General features: G+C 40.7%; 1 protein-coding gene across 1 annotated transcript; it reads left to right on the top strand.

Moving 5' to 3' along the window:
* The first annotated feature begins 327 nt into the window (after positions 1–327).
* LOC117746465 (FYVE and coiled-coil domain-containing protein 1-like) lies at positions 328–17,777 on the top strand. Its single transcript, XM_034555606.1, has 18 exons — positions 328–401; positions 1,064–1,154; positions 1,445–1,551; positions 2,375–2,500; positions 3,737–3,843; positions 5,222–5,365; positions 6,840–6,936; positions 7,037–9,445; positions 9,958–10,050; positions 10,402–10,520; positions 10,782–10,949; positions 11,200–11,340; positions 11,694–11,902; positions 12,614–12,755; positions 13,962–14,060; positions 14,555–14,765; positions 16,143–16,252; positions 16,413–17,777. Exons 2-18 carry the CDS (start codon positions 1,094–1,096, stop codon positions 16,486–16,488), a joined length of 4,419 nt encoding a protein of 1,472 aa, XP_034411497.1. The 5' UTR covers positions 328–401; positions 1,064–1,093; the 3' UTR covers positions 16,489–17,777.
* Positions 17,778–18,191: the final 414 nt, after the last annotated feature.

Below are 18,191 nucleotides of genomic sequence, written 5' to 3'. Positions count from 1 at the left end.
ATAAAGGTTTTGATTGTAGGTTATTACATAAATAAATATGTTTTGCATATCATACAATGTATCGTGATGTTTATTTACAACAAAGATATCTTGTTAAAATTCCGGTCTCAGTGTGTAATCATCGTAATGTTGGATAAACAAAGGATGTCAGGTATGTTATAGTTCTTGAACTGTTTATGAGGCACTGTAGTAGTCAACATACTACGGGCACGACACGTCTCAGCTTCTTTCTGTTTATTTACCATTTGTCTCTCAACCAAACTAGGACAGATTTCAGCAGCAGCAGCTGGCCATTGATCCGCTAGGCCTGTCAATCATCCACAGTCCCCGCCCCTCAACTGGTAGCAAGTTTCTGCTGTATCGCCTCCAAATAGGACACTCTGGACAGTTTTACACATCAAGTACGTTTATTATTTAACTGTTTATTTAATATTGAAGTGTGTCGCTCTACTTACAACCAAACTGTAATGCTTTGTAAGAGAAATGTACATAAAAAAACGACTGGGAAATGAAGAGCTGGGAACAGGTGCACGGAGGATAGCGCTCGCCAGCTTTGATACATCTAACTTATGTTTATGTCTCCGTTTATGGCGTTTTGAAGCCGTTTGAAATTGATTCAAGTTAATGTTGCTGGTGTGTTGTGCCGACCGGAGATAACAATGGTGTCCGCGGTGCCTGACGAGGGTACTGTCGCTGCCAACAGTGACATGCTTCAATGTTTCGTTGTGATGCAAATGTTGTACCTCTTCCGACTGTAGGCAAATGTTTGCTAACTTCCCTGAGCTAATGTCTTGGGGGATCAGAAGTGTCTCCTTTGTCTCGGACTTTTTGGTTTGAGAAGAATACAATTATAGTGTGAATGGAAACATACTTTAATAGAAGTGAAACTAGTTTAGGATGCACTGTGTTTATGATTACCTCCGTGTCGTAGCAGCTGGGGCACATTTGTACAGTGTCATGACGTAATTACTTTGGGCTCCGGTATATCCTTGACAACTCGTGGATATGATGAACAGTGTTTATATCATGAGGACATCTCTGTCATTTTTAATCTTACATGCAGATTTCCTGACTGAACTCCCCTTACCCCACCATGGCCTCCTCCTCATCAGTTGGAGATAATCAACTGCAGAGGATAATCAGAGATCTGCATGGTTAGTTCACACTTACAATACACACCATCCATTACAGTCTCTTACATATTAGATTCTGCAGAAAGTATCTGGCTCCCAGAATAATTTAACAATTTAGATCGATGATATATTTTCATCTGGAAAAGTCTTGTGCATGTCGATCTGTGTCTGACAGACATTTTGCTAAAATGATTATGGGAGCATAAAGCTGCAGATTCTACAATTGTTTGCCTTCTGTGCGAACACAAGGACACAATTTGATAATAGTGTATATGCGCATGTGTTAACGATGCTGTTCCTGTCTGGTTTAGATGCAGTGTTTGAGTTGAGTAAAGAACACAACGAGTGTGGTGAACCCGTAACCGATGACAGCGCCAACCTGCACAAGTTCTTCTATAAACTAGAATACTTGCTACAGGTATGAAGTCCTACACCATAAACATTTTGTTTAGAGGTTATCAGGATGATCTGGTTTGTCTTTTTGAAATGATCATGTATTTTTAGTTTTAAATCTGTTGAGACACTCATGGGTTTAACTATTCAGGCTTCAACAAACTTTAAAAATGGGTTGAGTTGTCTACATATCAAACATATCAATGTGCAAAACCTCCTATCTGCAAAATGATCCAGGAAAAGTGGGGAAAAACCTCCTATCTGTACTTCTTTTTGTATTTGGTATTATTTAATATATATTGGGTATCCTTAACAAATAGCATTCTGCAAGAAAACATAAAGTTTCTTTTGTATTCTCAAAAAAGTGAATTTTTCAGGAGGTTTTGCTTTTCAGACATCGATGTGTGTGACAAGGGGTTGTGACTAAGGATTGTTTTTTAATCTTAGAAATTTGCTTTTAACCTTTTAAAATAAAGCACTGAAGAGTGTTTTTTTTTTTAAAGCTAGGAGTATTTCACAACAAAAACATTTCAAAAGAGAAATATTGTATATTTCAAATGTGTGTCAAAGAATATCCTGAAATTATCTTGTGACCCATTGAATTCATCTAGTGAGACTTTGGAGGTGTCCCGACCCTCAGATTGGGAACCACAGCTCTAAAAAGACAAATGTGTAATGTTGAGGAGGTTCATAGGAATCGTATTAATTAAGATTTTTACCATTACCATTAAATATTTACACACAGTCGTGCCAGCAAAAACCTTTTGTACAATCCACACTGCTGAAGACATTATATAGTATATATGTAACATTAATTATGCAATAATGAGATAATGTTTCTTTCTTAGTTTGACCAGAAAGAGAAGACAACCTTTCTTGGTCAGAGGAAAGACTACTGGGATTATTTCTGCGACTGCCTGATTAAGATCAAGGGAGCTAATGATGGCATCCGTTTTGTTAAATCCATCGCTGAGGTAATCCTCCTCTGTAACACACACACACACACACACACACACAGTCATCCTTGGTGCCTCAGCATGTCGTGCGACACATGGGGACAAACAAATGCACATCACCATGTAACTAATCCTCAGGTGAATCAGCTACAGTTAAGACTCAGTGCTGCAAATTCACTTGCTGCCTCACACCCTGTTCCTCACATTCTACCCTGGGAAAGCACAGTGGTGAGCTTCATACTGAAATAACTAGTTTATTATTCCTTATAGTACTATATTTAATTAGTTGCTTGTTTTTTTATCTGATATTGAGTTGTTGTGCTTAAAAAGCTTCAAAGAGAGAAGTTGTGTTCTGTAGATGTTGCCCTTTAGAGGTACTATCATACACAGGTCATGTTTTTATCTCTAATATTATTGCAACTTACAATTATTTTCATTATTAGTGAATATGCTTACAATTTACTTAATTATTAGTTTAGCCTATAAGAAGAACAAATGCTCATCACAATTTCCTAAAGCCCAAATTGAGAGTTTTGTCTGACCAACAGTCCAAGAAGCATATTATGTGAGCATATTACTTTTACTTTTCTTTCACTCTTCTTGTTTCTTGTTGGTCAGTCTCTGATGTAAATTAGTCTCCAGCTGGTGTCCTTCTGGTGGGTCTGTTGTCTTACTTCAATCCCTCCATCTGCTAATGTATTGGAGAGTCTGCATGTAGTGACAGACACTGTACATTGTGGGTCTATGCAGCGATGACCTGAACACTTAGACATCCTTAAATGTTCTTTGCCAGGACACATTTTAACTTGAGCTGAAATATGATGCAGTCAGTGAGAAGATCATCAGAAAACTGAACAACAATTCCCCCCTCAAATATCTTTGGATTTTGGAATGTTGGGGGAAAAAGTATTTTTACATTTAAACATGATATAGACCAAGTAGTTATCGACTAAGAGAGAAATAATGGGCAGACTAATCAATAATGAAAAAAATAATTAATTCCTAGTCTTTTAATATCCTGCAAGTGTAATTGTTGAAACATTCAAGTAGAGATTATTCAGAAAGTAGGAGCCACGTAATGTGACGTAGTTGGACCTATATGAAGCTGACTTCACTGGACTATAAAGAACACTGACTACGAGGCCAGTGCACATTGCAGAGAGGTAATGTGTGTGTGTGTGTCTGTGTGTGTGTGTGTGTGTGTGTGTGTGTGTGTGTGTGTATGTGTGTGTGTGTGTGTATGTGTGTCCTCAGTTGAAGACCTCACTGGGGAGAGGAAGGGCCTTCATCCGCTACTCACTCGTTCACCAGCGTCTTGCTGACACACTGCAACAATGTTTTGTAAACCAGAAGGTCACAAGGTCAGAGAGAATACACTCTTTCTATACAAAACCATGTTTTATCTATCTATCTATCTATCTATCTAAATAGATCGATCTAGATAGATAAATAGATAGATAGATAGACATAACTTTTTTCCTTCGACCTGCCAATACATTTGTACGTTATGGCGCCATGATGTCCTGTATAGGAAGTGCAACTCTCCCTTCCTGATTAATGTATTATTTCTGTTTTCACAGAAAAACCCACCTAACCATAGACACCGACAGTCACGTCTCACTTCCTCAACTGTCATCAAACCAAATGTCAATTTAGTTTCTGCTTTATTTAACCAGGATAGTCTTTTGTGATTTACTTTGCTATTTCGAGAGAGCGTTGGGCAAAAGGTGATTAAAGTTCCTGAAACCTGAAACACTTAATTACATTATTTCTAGTGCCATGTTTATGTTTAGAAAAATGCATGTGCTTATTTGCTTTCTTGCTAAGTTAGATGAGAAGCTTAATACCTACCACTCTCATGTTTGAAAATATGAAGCTATAGCTGCTTAGCTTAGCTTAGCATAAAGACTGGAATCAGGGGAAACGGCTAGCCGGGATCTGTCTGTACAGACATGAGAGTGATGTCAATCTTCTAATCTAACTCTCAGCAAGAAAGCAGATAAACACATTTCCCATAATGTCCCTAAACTAACCCATGAATTATTCATTGTTATGCCTTTATCGCTTCCCTTTTATATGTGATTATATATCTAAATATACCTTGCGTTGAATGTCCTGGAACACTCTCTTCACAGTTAATAGTTAACAATCTGAATTCTTAAATAGTCTAAATCTATTCCACTCTTTGGCCGAGAACCAGAATAATTTCTTCTCTTCTCCAGTTAACGTGCACTCATAACCTCCTCCAGGTTAACCTTTTTTTTGCCTTGATGAACTATGCTGGAGTTTGGTCCACTAGCTTTAGCTAATCTTTCAACATTCTTCACTTTCGTCACGCAAAACCAATTATGAAATTGACTGTGTAGTTGAATTAAATCTTAATTGCACCCGAATGCAAATTAATGAAGATGAACCACAATATAACTCTTGAGTAAGATTTTTTACATTTGAGAATCATGATTAAAGGGTTAAATGAATTGTTTCCAACCCCCACAAAGGTATTTCATCAATCACAGGTTTATTACCTTTTTATTTTTCCTGCTTTTATTTACGCTGCATGTGATCAGTGAATCTTATTTTATTTGGTCTCATTATAAATAGCACAGTATAACCTTACAACGCATTAACCTAACCAACAGTATATAACATTGTTAGGTCTCAAATTAAAAAAAAGTGTGTGTGTTCACTGTGTCCTCAGTATTGTGTTTTTATGTTTTTCTTTTTATTCTTCCCACACAGCGAATGGTACTATGCCCGGAGTCCCTTCCTTAAGTCTCATGTCACTGCGGACATAATCAACCATCTTTATGAGCTCAACCAGATACAATTTGACGTGGCAGCCAGAGGTTACGACCTTGATGCAGATTGGCCAATCTTTGCAAGGTAACAAATGCTGACAATTGTCTGTTTGCACTTTCACAATAGCCCATTTCCTTTTGAAGAAAAACACAAACTTGATTCTGGATATTATTTTGAATGAAAAAAACTATTTCATAAAGTATTAAGAAATAAAAGCTTCTAATTCTTCCGTCTCTGGGTTGTAAATTCATTGTAAATTGATCAGACAGACAGACTTTTAATGATTTGAAATAACACCCCAGTTTAGTGCAGTTAATGTAGAATTGTGGTGAAGCAATATTGAGTATTTCACAACTTGAAGTAACACTTAATTATCTGATCACTCTGCGTGTGTGTGTGTGTGTGTGTGTGTGTGTGTGTGTGTGTGTGTGTGTGTGTGTGTGTGTGTGTGTGTGTGTGTGTGTGTGTGTGTGTGTGTGTGTGTGTGTGTGTGTGTGTGTGTGTGTGTGTGTGTGTGTGTGTGTGTGTGTGTGTGTGTGTGTGTGTGTGTGTGTGTGTGTGTGTGTGTGTGTGCGCGCGTGCGCGCGTGCGAGGGCCTGTGAGCGCTCGTCACTGTTCCTCATGTCAACACCTTTGTCAAAACCTTTCACTTCCTTGTAATCAATTTGCAGTCACTTTTTTTTAAGGCCTAATTTGTGTTGTCGTTGTGCATCGCATTATTGGGATTTCTGGTTAAATCTTACAATGTAATGCAGTGCAGCAACACCTAGAACAATGCAAACTATGGTCCGTAAGATTACCTGAGAAAGGGTTGAATCAACCCCTGTCCCACACATTATGAACAAGAATAAAGATAATAAAATTCACAAATACAGTACTTCTTTTGAGGGCTAATATATTGTATGGTGTACAGTACTTGAGAGCAAATACAGTACTTGTTCCGATTGCTATTTACCGTGAGTTGCCTGAATTTACACCCCCCCCCAAACCCAGTTCACATTAATCTGACTGGATGGAAAGGGTTTCATCACTCTACCAGAGGAGAAATACTAGCGTTCATTACATACATGCATATGGAGATTTATTTAACAAATAAAGTATTATAGGTTTCTCACAAATAAACAAAATGTGACACACACTTTGAAAAAGTATACATTTTAACAGTCATTAAGTCAGATTTGTTTTGCAATTCTTTCAAGGAAATTCTCCACATGAAACCTCACCCTGTTACGTTTTCAGTTTTTTTTCTTGAAGATTATTAGCATGTACTTAGTATTTGTACTGTGTAAGGGCATTGTTTTTGATTAACCTTCTGTATAAGGAATATCAAATTACATTGTCCATTCTAGGATATTTCTTTGGAAAATATGAAGAAATTAGGGGCCCCATAAAATATAGTGTTACTATAGAGCCACATAAATACTTTTATTTTAGTCAACTTAAGTTCCCTTTTTTATGTATTTAAAAAAAAAATGTTTTTATCATTTGGATGTCATGTTTATCTTACTCTTTGTCTTCACAAGGTGTTAAAGATCTTTGGTATCTCATTATGTCAAAGGCGAACTTTAGGTACCGCCTCACCAGCTTTTGGGTGGAGGCCTCCCAGTCGCTGCTCCAGCATCAACAGTCTCGTTAGCAGCTACTCACACTCACAGGTACTTAAATACATAGTAAACATAAACAATACATAAACACACATATTTATGTAAATGGTATTTTGAACTTTAAAGTGATCTTGCTCCATTCTCTGACCAGGTGCAGGAGTTTGTCCCAATCTCAGACCTGAGTCACAGTCTCCTTGGTGAACTGGAGGAACTGGGGGAACCCTCTCCTTGCAGTATTGCAGAGAACCTGCGCATTGAGCTCGACCAGTCCGAGCTGAAACAGCAGGAGCTTCTGGTACAAGTTCAGGAGTTAGGGAAAGAGGCTTCTGAGCTGAAAGGTGTGGTTAAGGACCTTGAAGGCCAGCTATCAGCAGCTCAGAAGTCCTCTGCATCTACAGCAGCCCAAAGTAACCAATTAACGGATGATCAGGAGAGAGCAAATCACCTTCAAACCAGTCGAGAAGCATTGATCAGTGAACTTAAAGACAGACTCGCAGCTGCTGAGAACAAAAATATGGAGCTTTTCTCTAAGTTGGACGAGACTCTTAAAGAAAAGGGACAACAAACCTCTAGCTACTGTGACTCAGCCTGGAAAATCCAGGAACTCCTTGATAAACTCAAGGCAGTGGAGGAGGAAAGAGTGGAGATGAGGAGGGAGGCTGAGGACAGGGCCAGGCACTCTGAGTGTCTTTCCCGGGAACTAAAACTCAGGGAAGAAGAGTTGAGGAACAGTGAGGCACAGCTGGCTGAAGTAAGATCCGGAGCCCATGACGAACGTGAGGCGGCGCTCACCCGGTTGGAGGAGCTCCAAAGTGCAGTTGGTCGAATTCAGGGGGCGCTGAGTTTGAAAGAGAAAGAGACAGGGAACTTGAGAGCCCAGCTTCAGGATCTACAAGCATCACTGGAGTGCAGAGAACGAAAGGCGGAGGACCTGAGGAAAAGACTGCACGAGGAGAGGGACGAGATCGAGCGGAGATGTAGCAGGAGTCGTAGCCAGAAGCAGGAACTTGAGAGCCAGCTCCTGGATGTAAGAACAGTTCTAAAACACAGAGTGAAAGAGCTCACCTGTAGTTCAGAGAAAATCAAGCATTTTGAAGAGCAGTTGGAGAAGCTAAATGTTGAGAAACAAAGCCTGAGCGCTCGACTTGCTGATAAGGAAGTTGCTTCCTCTGAGATCCATGAGGAGTACAAAACCAAATGCAGCAATCTTGTGGAAATAGTTAAGAAGAGCGAGGGGAGCATTACAGAGCTGACTGAGAGCAGGACCGCCTTGTTAGACCAGCTAGCTTCTTTCAGGGCTTCTGAGAAGCACTTAAAGGGCCGAGTTGAGGCTGCAAAGATGTGCGTGGACGATAGGGAGAAGAAGCTTCTCGATGAAAACCTGCATTTGGAAGAGATTTCCCAGAAGGCGCTCGTCCAAAAGGAAGTATGTGATGCTCAAATAAAGAAGCTAGAGCATGAGAACAAGGAGCTTCTTGAGGTCCACTCCTCGGTGAAGAAACGGTTGGCCACAACTCAACAGGAACTGGACTCACTTACTGCCAAAGCTGCACAGTTGGACAAGAGCCTCCTTGTGTCCCAAAGAAGCCAAGCAGAGTTGCTTGAAAAACTCCAGGAAACTGAGACTCAACTGAGAGACCAGACTGTTGAATGTGGGCATCTGCAAGCCAGAGCAGAGGAGCTGGAGAGCAGGACTGTGGAGCTTCATGCTGAAAAAGGAGCTGCAGAAAGCAATGAAAAAATGCAGAAACTTCATGATGAACATCAGAAATCCTCAGTGGAAACCAAAGAGGCCCCTTTCAGGCTCGGTATAGCTGAGGCTCAACTGGAGCTCAACCTAAGGGAGGTGCACCAGCTCCAGGAAGAGGTGGTGAAGCTCAGGGCTCAGCTTCTAGCGGGAACTGAGGAGCGGATGAAGGTTCAGGCACTTCAGGAGGTGACTGAGTCCTCCAGAGATGACCTCCGTGTCTTAGCAGAACAACTCAAAGCCCAGGTAGAGGAGCTAAACCGCCGGCATGTGGAGGAGATTCTCCGTTCCCGGGAGCGAGAAGAGGCTCTTCTCCGGGAGCGTGATGGTGAGGCTCAGGCTCGAGCAGGTCTTGCTGCAGAGGTGACGTCCTCCAGAGAGGAGCTCAATAAACTAAAGATGCGTTATGAGGCCCTGTGTCTGGAGAACAGTGAATCCAGGGAGGCGCTCCATAGAGCCAACACAGAAACAGCTGAACTCGGTGTGCATGTGTGCATGCTGACTGCTGAGAACGAAGAGGCTCGTCTGCGCTGGGAGGGCTTGTCAACAAGGCTGCAAGAGTTGGACAAGGAGGCGGCTCGGGAGGCAGAGAGGCTGAATACCTACACGGAGCAGCTGAAACGGGAGAACCAACGACTCCTCGATCAGCTCCATAGCGAAGACGGGTTGGTGGCAACCGAGCAGGAGCTGCAGGAAAAGCTCAGCAAGACCAAAGAGGAGGCTGAAGCTCTGCTGGAGACGAGCAAAGAGGAGATGCAGGCAATCCGATTCCAGCTCAGCAGCCAAGCCATGAGTCACAGCAGCCAGCTCCAGGTCAGCCACACACAGTTCAGCTAAAGAATTGAAGCGTACTTTAATGTGTATAAAAATGTGTAAAAAAAAATTTGAATCAGACTTCGAGAAACCTGATTTCTCTGCTTTGTATCAGATGGTTTCTCATTGGCTCTTTACACGAAAAGATTTCGTGATACATTTTCATAATTTGAATTATTCCATCTGAATTAATACTGAAACTGATAGTTGCATAAAGTAGCCTCTAGACATTTTAAAATAATTATTCATAATAATTAATAACAATAATTCCAATCCTGAACATAAAACATCTTGACCATAAAATTAAAACACATTTGTGTTGTTAAGAAAAGTTTCACTGATAGAAAAAGTCAACTTGCTGTCTTGCTGCATGTAAACAGGGATTTACAATACCCAGGTGACAACAGTCCACCTAGAGCCCTCCGATTGTCTGCATACTCTGGTTAATAATGTACATTTAACCAGCTTGATTGACTTATGTTAATGGTAATATAATTTGTATTCTCATCCAGACTGTGAATCAAGAGTTACAGGATGTGAAAATAAAGTTGACGACTGAGCGGGAGAAAGTGGTCGAACTGGAGAACAAATTCAAACAGCTCGAGGTGAGAGGATACATTCCTGATGTGTCAAAAAGTTTGGTTCATCATTAGCAGGTTAATCTGGCCCCCGTCTAATCACTGAAGCACTCCAAGTATGTTTTAAATTCTGGTAGTAAGAGTGGTTGTCATCAAGGTAATCACTAACCATGGCCTGCTCTGCAGACCACACTGCAACACAAAGCCTCAGACAAAATGCATGTATGTGCAGCTCTGTTTGTTTAGGATTGATATTCGAAAAAACTAATTCCTGTTACATTGTGTATATCGACAATTGAAGTAATCATAACATTATGGTCACAGGCATGATTCGCAAAGAACCAGAAATAATGTCTTGCTTTGCTGTACTGATTGCAGGCTGAGAATCAGAGATATTGCCAACAGATTGAGGAGAAAAACATCCAGATGGCCGATTCTGAAAATCTCATCCAGCAGAAAGAAGACGAGATAATCCATCTGAAAGGGAATTTATCAAGGTGAGATACTGTATTCATAAGCACACATTTTGTACTGAATTGGAGCTCTGTGAAATTTTTTTTTAATCTTGTGTATTTGGATCAGTATGTTTATTTTCCATTTAGTATGCCTCATCTAGGAATTTGTCTTATTTGTTCTTTATTGTTTTTAAAACTTGGGTCTAAAGATAACAACTGCATGGACACACTCACAGTCACCAGAGATTCCCCATGTCTTTTTGGAAATATCAATGAATGAATCGTGTGTTTGTATGAATGCAGGTCTGAGGATGGTCTAACAGCGGCTCAGCAGACCTGTCATGAGATGAGTGAAAACCTACGGAGAGTCACACAGGACAAACAGAGCGTCGATCTTAAGACGAGTGCTGAACTCGATGATCTTTACCGCACCAAAATCAATTTGGAAGAAAGGCTTGTAGAACTTATCAGGTATGAACATACAGATTGACTCTGATCTGCCATGGCATACCATGTTTATTTCTTCTTCTGATTATGTCTTTTTTTTCCTTTTTATTAGTGAGGTTGATTTTATTTAAATATGCACAATGCATGGTTGAGACATCATGCCTAGATTTGTTGCATAATGTCTTTTGCTTTGGGTTATCAAATGGCCACAAACAAACCATCTAGATTGTGTATTCTGTGCATTTCCACATATGCTTGACGGTGCTCTCTGCAGGGAGAAAGATGCATTATGGCAGAAGTCCGATGCCCTGGAGTTTGAGCAGAAACTGCGGGATGAGGAGACGGAGAGGGACGTCAACTACTGTCTGGGCTGTCACAGTCAGTTCAGCTGGTGGCTCCGCAAGCACAACTGCAGGTCAGATGGTCCTCTGTATAATAAATAAAGATACATTACTCTATAATATATATTTCACCAGGTAAATCAATTAAACTAAACCACTACTTTTAAACCATGCATGTCAATTAGTGGCAATTGCTTGACAAAAATAGCAGTTATTCATTTTTCTGATGCATATGTCTGCGTATTACATAAATACTTTTTGTATTCATTCATCTCTCTTTTAAAAGAATAAAGGAAACTCAGTAGAAATGTATTTTCAATCATGAGCTTTACTTTCTTACATCCTAAATCCTCTCTCCACTATCATAATATAATTTTCAAAATGAGAAGCAGTTTTTTGTACTCAATCATAACATGCCTATTCCCAGACTGTGTGGGCGTCCCTTCTGCTACTACTGCTGCAGTAACACAGTGAGCACCCAGCAGGGCGGCCACAGAGAGCGCTGCTGCAGCGACTGTTACAACCAGCACAGTGCAGTAATTGAGCGCCACCCACAGGAGGAAGTGACTCACAGCACACCAGGATCACCTTTCAGTCGTTTGCTGCAGGCTGGGAGAGCTGTGACGATTGGTTCAGGTAATACAAGACACACACACACGCATGCACACACACACACACACGCACACACAGTAGTGTGTGTCGTATCTTTCAAGCAACAGTGATGTTGAAGATTGATGATGAAGGAACCTCCGCGGACACTGTTCTTTCTGGTATAATAGAGTTTATTACAGGCAGGAATCACATGTCGGAACGAGAGTCTAGATCGCTCGGAGAAACTTCTCAGCCAATTTGAAGATCTGACTGGATCATGCAAGGCAGCTAAGTTATATAGGCTGAAAACTGGGGACCGACACACAGGGGCCCCTCACTAAAGACATACGTTTCAGACATAAGAACGAGCACCATATATCAAAACTTGAGATAACATACCGTCACGCAGAGGCCTCTAACCTAAATACATATTTTCCAGACACAAGAATGTGTACCATATAGCAAAACTTGAGATAACATACTGTGATGCAGAGGCCTCTAATCTAAACACACATGTTCCAGACACAAGAACGAGTACCGAGTACTAGGTACGGACCGATCCTCCAACAGGTCAACGGGCATTCTTTCGAGGGGGACACGGTAATTTGGAAGCAAGCTTCTAAGGAAGCTGAGAATATACCACATGTGTCAAATGCTAAGGGAAATGCACAGTTTAAATGTGGGGACAGCATACACAGTGCAGTAAGAATAGAGTAAACCGTGCAATAAATATTAGAACAAATGTTTATTTTCTAGGAGCAGATGGAGGTGACAAGCCAAATGATGGTGTTTTTGACATCATCACAGAGGACGAGGTGAGCGGCGTCTATGACAGTGATTCCCTCTCTTTTGCCACCGCCTGCTCTCCTGGACACGGACAGCAGAGGGCAGCACAACTGTAAGTATCTCACATGCATTCACTCTCCGGGGGAATTGAGAGTGTGGTGCAGGGAGTCAGTGAACCAAGACATGAGATATTTATGCCAATCACAGAAACCAATTAACAACACACCACCTTCAAAACAAACTGTTCAGTCTGTTCCACATTTAGTTCTGTCGTAGTAAAAAACATTTTTTTATTGTTTAAAGTAATGGAAATAAATTCTGGAGCATGATCTCGAAATATTTATGAAAATTAACACAACTCATGTCAATTTCACATGTCCCTTTTAAGCATTAATATTTTTCTACATACATTGCTTAACATTGTTTTCCCTGTAACACATGCACAAATTTTCATTTTGGCATTTCCTGTACAGCCCTACTATGTATGTACTTACTTTACGGCCTACTTAATGTGTCGAGGGGTACACAGAAAGTAACATAACTAGTTAGTGAAAAACCTTTGCAAAAATGTAGACACAATGAAAAGAGAAAGCAGCTGGAACATTTATTGATCAAATAATGATTAACCAAATGAACCAACGGAAATGGAAGCAGGGACGTCAGGGTCTCTAAGGCCAAAATAATAAACAAAACCTCCACACGAACTAGATAATAAGGAGTTCAACTCCGACAGAAACCAACAGAAAAACATCACTGAGCTCCTTAACTGACCACAAAACAGGAGAAAACAGGAATGACAAAGTACTGTAAATGGCAACGTTGGCCTCCTCAAAGCCGGTTACCAAACACCTCCCCACCAACTAGCCAGCCAAGGACGAGGATAACTACATAGTTCCTGTACCAGGGAACAACCCAAACGGAGCTGTAGCAGAAGCCAATAAACGGCTTGAAAGCCAAGACAAAAAGGGGCACTGGATCTCGGGGTTGTTATTCAGCTCCACTGACGGACTGATGACTCAGTTGTGGACGCTCCAGGCACTGAAAGGGGGCGTGGCAGAGCGGAAACACAGAGACGGCTCTCTTCCAAAAAGAGGCCAGAGTAAAGTCAGTGGGCGTAACAAATGCTATGTGTTGTGTGACACCTTTGTATTGTCTAGAGAGTATTTCTATCCTGATTCACTTTAATTGATTATGTCTGTATTATACCTTTTTAATTACAGTGGATTTGATGAGATCTTTTGACACTGAAATTCTCCACAGATTGATACAAATGTATGTTTACATTATGTAAGTGTAGAATATCCATCACTCTTTGTAGAAACAGCAGTGCAGGAGACCTCACATCAGAGGATACTGAGGAATTCGGTGCTGCAGTCCAGGATGCAGAGATCTGCCTGCTAAAGTCTGGGGACCTCACGTGAGTTTCATATGCAGTGAAAGTTACACGGGTAAAATCCTGACTTGTGTTTTCAAATGCACGCGATCACAAGTTCAGACTTTCAGAGGGAGTTTCGATTGTATTTTTCCAGTGAAAACCGTGCACTAAATCTCAAAATGGGAAGTGAAACTTGAAGCGGATTCATGTGTGGCATGGACAACTTCCCTAAACTGTACTTGGTACATGTTGTGGGACTTCTATTTAACTTAATCAGAGGAGTATGGAGGCAGCTTCAAAGCCTTGTGTCAACAGGTACCTGCCTATGTGAAGTGCCAGTTAGCAAAGCGCTAAATCCCAACCCCCAAACTACAATAGATTGTTTAAGTGGAACTCAATTGATCTTACACATCAAAGTCTGTTATGAGTCTTGAGAAAAGTTCCATGAAGCCTATTGTGGCTCTGGAGCTGCTGCACAGATATACAAACACTACATGTGAACTTTTTTGGATACTGTTTTATTCCCTGTGCTGTAGGCTCTCCGTCCTCTTCACAGTGGATGACATCTCAGGGTTTGGGGACAGCTCCCGAGAGCTCTTCGTCAAGTCCAGCTGTTACAGCACTATCCCCATCTCCATGAGTAGTCCTGGTCCTACGGTCTCCTGGACGTTTACCTCTGAACCGAAGAGCATCTACTTCAGTGTGGTCTACAGGGAGAGTACAGAGACTCCCCTGGAGCAGGCCAAGGTGAGACACCAGGATTTGAATGGAGGGAACAAGGGCAGATACACTTCTACAAAGTCAACCAAACTACAGCAAAATGCAGTATTTGTGGGATGAATTAAGGATTTAAGGTAACTAAAATATGTAGTACATTTCAATTCAACTTAGTTTATTTTGTATAGCCCAATATCACAAATTTCAAATTTGCCTCAGAGGGCTTTACAATCTGTACACATACGACATCCCTGTCCCAGGACCTCACATCGGATCAGGAAAAACTCCCCAAAAATAACCTTTCACAGGGAAAAAAGGTAAGAAACCTTCAGGAGAGCAACAGGAGGATCCCTCTCCCTGGATGGACAGAAGCAATATATGTCATGTGTACAGAATGAACAGCATTACAAAGTTACATAAACACATTACATGAATATGACAATGGCCGGCTCACCAGGCAGGAGGCATCAGACACAGCCAGGTCCAATGGACCCTACGAGACGTGGAGTCACAAAGACTCCTGGGAGGAAGCAGAGTTCTGTAGTTATATAGGTCTTAATTCCCTCTTTAATATCTAGTTTCTATTGCTGTGAAAACATCTTCAGACCAAACTATATTTTACTAGATTACATTTAACTGATCTTTGTCCAATATGTATTTTCACTGAATAGAGCTTGAGCACACTAAAGGAAACCCCTGTATGTTATACAACGGTTTGGGTTATCAAACAACGTTAACACGGATATGTTGATCACAATGTAGCGTTAGTAAAAACATGAGTAAAGGCTGATAAAGACCGTTTTACATGGTAAAATGGTGGTTAAACTGTATAATCAATCCGCAGTACACATGACTCCCTCAGTATTGTCGATATCCAAAATGCTCCCACACTGCCACACTTTTTGACTGCCCCTGCTGATCGCCCCGCCCCCCCTCCTCTCTACCTCCTTCTGTTTCATGGATTGGAGGTCCATTCATACATTGTCATATTCATGGAATGTGTTTATGTAACTTTGTAATGCTGTTCATTCTGTACACATGACATATATTGCATCTGTGGGAGAGGGATCCTCCTCTGTTGCTCTCCTGAAGGTTTCTTCCCTTTTTTCCCTGTGAAAGGTTATTTTTTGGGAAGTTTTTCCTGATCCGATGTGAGGTCCTGGGACAGGGATGTCGTATGTGTACAGATTGTAAAGCCCTCTGAGGCAAATTTCTCATTTGTGATATTGGGCTATACAAAATAAACTGTATTGAATTGAATATAAGGCTGGAATGTGGGTTACCGCAGATATTTTTACAACTTTTACAACAAACCAGCACACACACAAGGTAGATTTCCTGAGCGCTCACAAAGTCTTCCTGTTGACCCTAATGTCAAACAAGATTTCTATCCGTTGCTCTCCACAGGTCCTGATCCCGCTGACTCGCTGCAACTCCCACAGAGAGACAATCCAGGGGGAACTGAAAGTCCGAAACGCTGGAGAATACACGCTTGTCTTTGACAACTCTTTCTCCAGGTCAGTCACTGTGTGCTCCACGGGAGAACTTTGTGTATTTGTAAGATATTCCGTTAACTCATTAGCACAAACCGCTATATCTGCACAGACCTCTACTAGACTAGAAGGGATGGAGCAAACTTTTTAAAAAAAACATTCCGCTGTCTTTCCTGTTCATCAGGTTCATCTCAAAGAAAGTGCTGTATCATCTGAGCCTAGACAAGCCTGTCGTCTACGATGGAACTGACCTCCTCTGAAGGAGACAGGAAGCAGAAGCAGGTGTGAAGCTGGCTGTTGACAGGCAGGCTGTTTAAGCCCATGCACATAGTTTCAAGGCAACTGGGTCAGAGTCCACTGATGTGCACCGACCTCAATGCCTTTTAGGAAAAGTAAAACAATGTTACACTATTGAATGTGAGCATGCACTACCTTTTATTAAAGCCGGACATTGTAGCTGATTATTTAACATTAAGGGTTCACAAACCTCCCTTCCGAGATGATTTGTGGATTGTTGCATATTTGAATGTGAAGAACTTGTTTGCCTGTGCACATCCAGGTTTCTCAGCACCGACAGATGTCGCTCCTGTGGGCAACATTTGTCGAATCAAGTAAAGCTGCATTTTCATTCGTCAGCATGAGGTGCAATTGCTTGATACATCATTGTTTGTTTCCATTATTTGCCTCGTCTCATAAAGTCAGACTACTGTCTTTTAAAATGGGACTAATGTGCTCCCTGCAGTGGCAAAACTACAAAAGAACCAGACTGAAATATCTGTTTTTAATCATCTAGGGAATTGAATCTTATTGTTTAATATGTGACAAATAATGTGACATTGATTAACAAATATATATATATAAAGATGCATTATTGCCATGAATGATATCCTGCTTATTGATTGCAACATTATGGCCTAATACACCTTGAGTTATTTAACAGAGAACTACCCAACCTGGTATTTTCAACAATGAAAATATCACACATGAATAAGACATTGAAAAAGTGAACAAATTGAACTCTAAACGTAACTGTTCTTTGTACTTGCTTAAATTCTCCATCAGCACATTCGTAAGTATTTCATGTCACCAAATCTTTAAATCGGGGTCTTGATATTGTGTTGTTGCAGAATTATTGGTGGAGAAACTGTAACCGGTTTCAAAGTTAATGCTCATTCAGTCGGTACGGTGTCTTCAAGATTGTTGCCTTCTCAGCTGGTGAAATTGCAAGAAATGATGTTTGTTCTTTGTGTTGCGATCATGATGAAGCAGAATAGGAAGAAGCGGGACTTCTGCGAAAGCTGCAATAACGCCACATCGTTCGGCTTTAATTGTCTTCAGGAAATGGGCTTTAATTCAGTGCAGTTTGTAATGATTGCAGTTGAAGATTTCTATGCATGCAAACACGAATGTGCATATTTCCCAGATTTAACCCTCAAGGGGGAACAACAGGAGCACAAAATGTAGATGTCAGTGTTTTAAATATTTAGTTTTTACTTGAATCGTTTTGACCAACGGTGAAGATTTTGTAATAAACTTAGTGAAGAGAGAAGCTGACGTGACATTTTCTCATGACATACATACAGCCTTTAGATGATAACACGTTTATTTTGGAAATAAATGTAAAAATACCATTTTATTTTCAGTGTGCTTTTCTAGAGAAAAGAGGTATGTTCTTTTCTACAGTTGTTTACTGTGGCTCTGTGATGTTCTGCAGCGTGTCAAACAGAAATGTGTTTATTTCTCAATTGTGTCTTCACTCATCATTTGATGATAATGACTTGAATATACAGAAACATTGCTTTCCTATTCAACAATTATTGATACAAAGAAAAATGTCTTCCAGTATTCGAAAACCATTTTGTAAATTGTATTTTCAACATGACACTAGGAAGAAGATTAGGAAAATGGCAAATGACACTTTAACATATCCGAGAGGTATATTGCCATAAATTCTTGGGGTCAA

This window comes from Cyclopterus lumpus, chromosome 17 (assembly GCF_009769545.1).
Source record: "Cyclopterus lumpus isolate fCycLum1 chromosome 17, fCycLum1.pri, whole genome shotgun sequence".
NCBI lineage: Eukaryota > Metazoa > Chordata > Actinopteri > Perciformes > Cyclopteridae > Cyclopterus > Cyclopterus lumpus.
The sequence above is the reverse complement of the archived record's forward strand: the minus strand, read 5'-3'. Positions and strand labels throughout refer to the sequence as shown.